The sequence below is a fragment of the Hakea prostrata genome, chromosome 2 (genome assembly GCF_041222555.1).
Source record: "Hakea prostrata isolate BN-2017 chromosome 2, UWA_Hpros_2, whole genome shotgun sequence".
Classification (NCBI taxonomy): Eukaryota; Viridiplantae; Streptophyta; class Magnoliopsida; order Proteales; family Proteaceae; genus Hakea; species Hakea prostrata.
Genome location: NC_142601.1, coordinates 18,174,570 through 18,182,475, shown reverse-complemented (window position 1 = coordinate 18,182,475; position 7,906 = coordinate 18,174,570). Strand labels below are relative to the sequence as shown.

At 39.9% G+C, this 7,906-nt stretch overlaps 1 protein-coding gene across 2 annotated transcripts in view; it reads left to right on the top strand.

Annotated features, from left to right (window-relative positions):
- Positions 1-488: 488 nt before the first annotated feature.
- LOC149023933 (uncharacterized) overlaps positions 489-7,906 on the top strand; it is a 42,517-nt gene continuing 35,099 nt past the window's right edge. The window contains exons 1-8 of one of the 2 annotated variants that reach the window (XM_089144369.1): positions 489-888; positions 967-3,100; positions 3,287-3,526; positions 3,876-4,005; positions 4,414-4,566; positions 4,719-4,966; positions 5,072-5,141; positions 5,297-5,503. In XM_089144369.1, the coding sequence (XP_089000495.1) occupies positions 810-888; positions 967-3,100; positions 3,287-3,526; positions 3,876-4,005; positions 4,414-4,566; positions 4,719-4,966; positions 5,072-5,141; positions 5,297-5,503 (3,261 nt within the window). In that variant the 5' untranslated portion in view covers positions 489-809. Of the gene's footprint in view, positions 3,101-3,286; positions 3,527-3,875; positions 4,006-4,413; positions 4,567-4,718; positions 4,967-5,071; positions 5,142-5,296; positions 5,504-7,906 lie in introns of both variants that reach the window. The other variant, XM_089144368.1, reaches the window with a different exon arrangement.

Genomic DNA, 7,906 nt, shown 5'->3' with positions numbered 1-7,906 from the left:
AAACGAGGAGATATCAAGGATCCCCCAAAGGCTGCTGGCCTTGTTGAAAAGACACTGGGCATCTGGGCTTGCCAGTGAGTCATTCCAGTACCGCCCTTCGTCAGCCAAGAAGCCTCTTGTCTCATCTGGCGAGCAACAGTTGGTTTAATCAAACCACTATGGTTTGGTGGTTCCTTTCGGGTTACCCACAACAAAATTGAACATCATCCACTCTATGGTTGGTTGACCTTTGTAAGTGTTCAGACGGTTCAGCAAAGGGAAATACAAAATAAATAAATTCCGTGATACCATAAAGACATGGCAGTCATTAAGATTAATTAATTCCTTTTTTTTGGTAAAATGTAAGTTGCATTCTGAATTTAATAATTTCTGAAATGTCAGGGGCATATTATTAAAACTTAGTCCGGTTTGCTAAAAAGATTCATCCGAAGCATGCAAAAGCCCACATTTTCTTCTTCTTCTTTTTTTTTTTTTTTTTGGTAAAAGCACACATTTTCTTTCAAAAGTTGATAAGTGATAACAGAAGAAAATAGAAACAGAAAAGCCGGAAAAAACCGAAGAGCAAAACAACAGAAACAAAACAGAAAACATCGAAACCCATAAACCCGCGAGGATCTTGCTTCATTTCCTCGTACTCCCAAGGAAGAAACAATAAGAGAAAATTGATGATCCATGGAAGAAAACTAATACAACCGAACGATCCTCAATCAACGGAAAAGCGAAAAAACTAATATCTGGATCCTCTGCTTCATCATTTGGTTTTACCTGGTAATCGTTTCATCGGTTGATTTCATGAATTTTAAACTGATATGTCGCCGGCTTTGGTAGATTATCAAACTTCGACGACAACATCAGGAATGCAATCAACAAACCCTAACGCTTCCAAAGGTCAGATCTCTTCCCCCTTCCTCTTTGGTTTCAGCGATTTTTCTTCCAACAATTTGCAACGGCAATCATCGATTACAGATTCTGAGGCAATGAACTCCTCAAAATTCGGTCATGGAGCGGCTTCCAGAAATGGGAATGCAAATGAGGCTAATATCGATTACGGTTTTGCTTCCCCTGCTGTGAATCGCGTAGCCTCTGGAAAGCCATCGGTGACACCAGCATCGGGTCTTTCGAAGCCTCGGTTGGCGAAGGTGAGGAAACACTTGGGTGGGCAAAAGGTGAGGTCGACACCTTTTTCGCAGACTCAGGCCGATTCGAGTTTCAATCCATTCCGTTCAGTTTCGGTTGGTTTGGATCAAACTGAAGTGCGTGATAAATGGCAGAGTTTGAATCCCATCTCGCCAGGTTCTGCTCAGAAAAATGAAGGCTCCAATGCTTTTGTCGCTGCAAATTCTATTGATATCAAGTTCGGCAAATCCGAAGATGCGGCCTTCATATTTGGAGCGAATCGTTCTTCGGTTCCGAATTCAAATGTGGAAAAGGGCGGGCTTGGTGCAGGGGTCGGCAAATTGCCTCACGAAGAAAGGAATAAGTTGAACATTGGAAGCGAATTGGAACAAAAGGTTTCTAAAGATTCTACTTCTAGTCTTAGCGCGGGTGGAAAAGGTTCTGATTTAGATGGAGGCAATATAGAGCCACCGGCAAATGCCAACAATGTACAGAAGCCTGAAGAGGTCAATGTTGGTTCTAAGAATTTTGGGGGGAGCAATTTTGCATTTGGAGGAAGTGACAATGGGGAAAGCACGGCATCCAAAATTCAGGAGCAAATGAAGAAATTGCAAAGAGAAGACCCTGGGAAGGTCGATGGTCCAGAGCATCGTACAAATGCTGATGCAAACCCTAGAGCTAAAGATAATAGCACTTTTGTCTTTGGTAATGGCAAGTTTACTGCAAGTTTTCCTGATAGAAGCCACCTAGCAACTATGCTTCCTGATGAGATGAAGAAGCTGAACGTGCAGGACTCTGGGAATAATGATGGTGTTGTGAAGACAAAAGAGAGTAACCATAAGGCCAGAAACAATGACAGTTTTTTTTTTGGGAGTAGTGAAAAGTATGCTGGTGGTTGTGCAGAAGGTGTGCTGCCTGAGGAGACAAGGAAGTTGAACATCGGAGATGGGATGAACGACTCCACTGGTCAAACGAGTATAAGATCCTTCTCTAGCACACCAAAACAACAGCCTGTCACCTCTTCAGGCAGCAATCTATTTGCTGATATAAATAAGAAGTTAGAATTCACTGCAAAAATAGGTGCAGTTAAGGATCAAAAGTTAAAGCAGAGAAAGGGAAGATTCAGGCAGTCTGCCCCGCGTTACCATCTGGCTGGGCAAGAGCATTTTTCTTGGGTGAATAGGTCCCGTGAAAATTCAGAATCTCCTAGATCTTATTCGCCGATGGATTTTTCTCCTTATCAAGAACCTCTAGCAGGTGATGAGGGTTCTCGAGAAACTTCAATGGCATCAGATGAATCCTTCCACATTGACAGTAGCCCTATGTCGACTGATGCACATCAAACAGTCCCTACTGATTCAACAGCTGAGGCGTTGGCCGCCGAAGCACAACAGTTACATAGATACAATGGGGAAGGCTTCAAGAGCAGTTTTGAGCAAGCTATCGGTGTTCATCATTCTTTAGATGAGTGTCTATCTGGTGCAGAAACTGAGGGTTTTAGGTCGAAGATGGAAGATGTTGACATGGATAGCAATGCCAGTGCTGCTACAACGACTACTGAAACTAGCTTGAGCTCAAACATGGAGAAACAAGAGACTGATGCAAGGATGCCTTCTATTTTTGCTTCAACAACAGAAGATGCTAGTGAAACTCGTTTCACCTTTTCTGCGCCATCATCTACAAAAGGTCATCTATCAACTGCAAAACGTCAGCACAGAAAGGATCGATTTAGGGCTGGGATGGATCCATGTGACTCTGCACAAAATTCAAAACTTCAGATGGCATCTACACCATTGCCGTTTCTTCCTTTTCCCAGTAGTTCCTTGCTTTCAGGTGCTAGTCAGAGTCAGAGAGGAAATTCATTCACTTCTGAAAGCAAAGTGAAGATTAGATCTGAAATGTGTAAAGAACCAGATATCAAGCAAGAATCGGTTTCCATCGCAGCACCACTTGCTCAGGAGTCTTGTGAAAAGTGGCGACTCAGGTGAATCTTTGTTTAAAACTTTTAACTAGTTGTGTATCGGAAATTTGAAGGGAATTTACTCTTATATATGAATTCTGTTATTCTAGATTTTGAATGATTACTGATGCTTGGTAATTTAGTTGTGGCTGTGATTAGAAAAATGTTTTATCAGCCACGTTTGTAAGCACTGTATTTGATTTGCATCAGGGGGAACCAGGCTTATGCAAATGGTCAATTATCTAAAGCTGAGGACTATTACACACGTGGCATAGATGGTAATTCTTCAAATGAAACACCTAGGAGCTGCCTCAAGGATTTGCTGCTGTGCTATAGCAATCGTGCAGCAACAAGAATGGCTCTTGGGAGGATGAGAGAAGCACTAGAGGACTGTAAGGCAGCTGCTGCAATAGATCCCAACTTTCTCAAGGTTCAAGTTAGAGCTGCAAAGTAAGGTTTCGTTGGGTTATGAGTTATTATTCTTTTGTACTATTGATGCTTCTTTCAATTTAGATGGATTAACCATGCATGTCTTAGAGATTCATACATTTCACTGGATCTTTTTTTCTGATGAGGATAAACTTGTATGGTTCATTGTTCTAATGCTCTACAGTTGTATGGATATGATTCTTGTTAGGAAGATGCCATGCTAAATAACTTTCTGGTCTTTGTCTCTAATTGGATAATCTTTTGCATAACTCTTAATTTTTTTTATGGAGTTGTCGCATTTAACATCAGACTTATCAAAATGCCACTGTTTCTCTTCTAATGGTAAAATCTTTCATTTTCCACACTCCAGTTGTCATCTTGCTTTGGGGGAGGTTGAAGAGGCGGCAAAATGTTTCAAGATTTGCTTGCAATCAGGACCTGGTGCTTGCCTGGACCGGAAACTTGTAATTGAAGCTTCTGATGGTCTGCAAAAAGCTCAGGTATTTTGTTTCTTTTTTTCTTTCTGGTATGCATGGCTTTAACTTGATTTCTTTTTCTTTTCTCCCCTAATTAGCAATTTAGTGATGAAAAAGAACGAAATCAGGGAAAAGTATATTCTAGCTATGCAAATTGACTTGGTTCAACTTGTTTGTGGGTGTGCTTTAATATTCCATTGTATCACATGTTGTAGTTGTGATTTTTATTTGTTTATATGAGTCTGAGCATGATCCAAGAATTTACTTGCTATGCAAACTTTACGTTCTCCAGCTGTTTGTTGGTGAGCTTTAAAATGTTCATCAAACCACATGCTTTTGCTAGGTACTGGTGCTTACTTGTTTGTTCATATTTTTATGTCTCAACTGATGTGGAAACCTAGTATATGGGTTTTTTTTTTTCCTGGATGGCAGCAAGTGGCTCAGCATATTGATCGCTCCATTGAACTCCTATGTAAGAAAACTTCAAGTGATGCGGAAAAGGTGTTGCAAATTGTTGCAGAGGGTCTATTGATAAGTCCATACTCTGAGAGATTAGTTGAAATAAAGGCAGAGGCTCTCTTCATGGTCTGTGCTTCAATTGATTACTTTCAATCTGTTCCCACAACTTATCTCTGTTTCCTGAAATTTGATAGCCTGCTGTAGTTTCACTTTTCCCTTTTAATTTACTGATCGAAAATTAGTCCTAGCATTGATATTCTCATTTACGGAATTAACAGCTACGGAAATATGAAGCAGTGATTCAGCTTTATGAGCAAACTCTTGGTTCTGCAGAAAGGAACTCTTTGACAATTGGTTCTGATTGCCAGTTTAAAAACATGGATGGCAGTTCTAAAGGCAATAAAAGTTCTGCTGAGAGATTATGGCAGTTGCACCTGACCTCGAAATCATACTTTTACCTAGGAAAGCTTGAGGAGGCTCTTGATTTACTTGAGAAACAAAATGATTTGGGAACTACTGTGGAGAAGTAACACTTCATTCTTATTTCACATTTTTAACTGATGGTTTCTGTTCAACATTAATTAGGATGTTTTCATGATATGGGGCTTCTAATGATAAAGCAACTACACAGGGAGAAAAGGAAGACAGTGGAATCGTTAATGACCTTTGCTGCTACTTTGCGTGAGCTATTGCGACACAAGGTGGTTATTTCCACATTTCCATGAAAAGTTTGGTTTTACCTCATGTAGCTGCAAGTTTGTCTGCAGGCTAACACTAGTCAAAAGAATATTAAAGCAGTCATTTAATTTTATTAGTCTGTGTTCAGTAAGTTCTGTCTTGCTTTTCACAACTGCAGGCTGCTGGGAATGAAGCATTCCAGTCAGGAAGGCATTCAGAAGCAGTTGAACATTATTCTGCTGCTTTATCATGCAATGTTGAATCACATCCTTTTGTGGCAATCTGTATTTGTAATCGTGCTGCTGCATACCAAGCTTTGGGCCAAATAACTGAAGCAATTGCGGACTGCAGCCTAGCAGTAGCCCTTGATGGAAATTACGCAAAGGTTTGGCGTTGGATGATATATTCTTTTAGTTCTTTTGTGGATATTAGAAGTTGAAATATTCCATTTAAATTTAGACACCTTTTTCTTTTTGTTGGGGGGTGGGAGGGACATACTTAAGGTGGTGAATTGACTATGGTGTTTAAGGGTCTTCCTAAGTGCCTTAGTGATAGGGCAGCTGTATGGTGTTTCCCTGGCAAACAAAGCATTCCAGTGTTCTTATTTTGATATAGCCATTTTATTTGGCACAAACAACATATTAAAAATAATGTAATACACTAATACTATTTATTTGCTAATTAACTAGTAAAGAATTAGATAAATGCAAGACAATCACAAAAAAGTAAACAAGAAACAAAAACTATGTTTCTGATACTATCATAGCAATGTAGCATATAATTGTGTTCATCTATTAGAAATTTGATTGGTCAAATAATTTTTTGGGGGACTTCTTGTATTAGATACTGCACAAATCAGTTTTCAAAAACCCAAGATTGTTTAAGTCTTATTTATGTTGAAGGAGTTATGTTCTGGCCAAACATAGTTTGATGTGCAAATGCTGTTGATATCACTCTGAATGAAAATCCTTTTTAGATATCAGAAAAATTGAATATTTCACCACACTTTTGGTTTTTATTATGTTTACTATAGATTTATGAAAATTTTGGATTTGAGAAAACCCACCATTAGAAAGTCGAAAAGTTCAACTACAATGAAAATTATTCATTTAATTTTTTCATTTTGGAATTTGATTTTTAAACTTTTTTATTTATTTTTTATTAGATCAAATAGGGGATTTTTTTTTTTACTAATGAATAATTTCTCAAGTAAATGATATTAAGTATAAATAAGGGCCAAAACAGGATTTGACGTGAATTTAACAGTGCTAGGTGCCTTGCAATAAAGAAACCAACTGCCAAGTGCCCCTCCTCCTCCCCCCCCCCCCCCAAAAAAAAAAAAAAAAAAAAAAAAAAAAAAAAAAAAAAAGTGTGTGGATACCTTGGTGATGCCACTATTGGTTGAGAAGGACGGTGATGTAAACCCATATCTATGGCTGGGTGTATTTTAGTGATTCCCTAGATCTACGGGTTGCTCAGGAATTCCAGCAATTAGAGAGGTTGAATTTGGAGGTTTGGATTAATCCAAGGCTCTAATGCCCTGCTGTCATTGGTAATTCAGATCTGAAAATTCACAAAAAGGCCTAAAAAGGGTTGAGTATGGAATGATTCAAGGGTTTGGTTATGCTGGAATTAACTCTTTTTGTTGTTTTACAATTTCAGAACTAAGCCCTTAAGGCTATGGTCAAATGAGTTCCTACTTGGCTTAGAACTCTTGGTTAGGGTTAGGACTTGGTCTGATTGGGTTGAAATTGGGATGGAAGGTCACTAGGGTATGGGGGATGATGTTCCTGAAGTTTGGGACAAATATAACGGTTAGATTGCTGTAGTCCAGAAAAAGGTCCAAAAATTCCAGTAAATTTCTAGAAAAATAAAAGTATGTGGGGAGGTGAGGGAAAGCTTGCGGGTGGTCTAGAAGAAGAGGGAGGGGGATAGGAAGGGCTGCAATGGGGTTGGGAGGTGACTGAACTAACCTGGGGTTGACCTGGAGCTGTCGTTTGATGGCTGTAGCTTGTGGAACTTATTGGAAATTGCAGAACAGAATTAAAAGCTTGAAGAAATCTGCTGGAATTTTTTTTTTTTTTGGATGAATAAATAATAATATAAAAGAACTAACACCGAACTACAAAAAAAGATCCAAACTAAGAAGGATCAGGGAGAAGGGATGATTTGGGAGTTGAGACCCCAGGAGACAACAATGAGCTTGTTCCGTGGGGAATCAACAACCGGGGGATGGGGAATACAAATGAGTCTAGCTGATACATCAAAATAAATCGCATTCCAAGTTGAATCGAGAGAGCGGGATTTAGAAGTCCAATGCTTGAGATTCCGGCCCCACTAAAGATGGTGGATCATTGCACCAAAGACAAGCTTAACAATCTGGTTACAAATAGAGGTACCTGGGAATTTACTCAATATCCAAGACTAGTCACGATCAAAACCCAAATGAGCGACGGGAGCAGGGCCAAATGTGAGCAAGGGCTTTTCTCTAGAGGGAGCTAGAGAAAGGGCAAGAGAAAAATAAATGCTCAATGTCCTTAGCACCAGTCCAACAAAGGATACAATTGGGGTTCGCAGGGATGTGGCGGGAGATAAGGAATGCCTGGGTTGGAAGAGCATGGTTTAGGGCTCTCCAAAGGGTGAGGGCGTGCCAGGGGATGTGTCCTTTGAACTAGACAAGGGGGGCTAGGTGGGGGAAGGGGAGGGGGATCGAACCAAGTTCCAAGTAGAAGCTGTGGTGAAGGATTTAGTGGTAAGAGGGGAGCCAAACTAATGTATCATGGGTGGA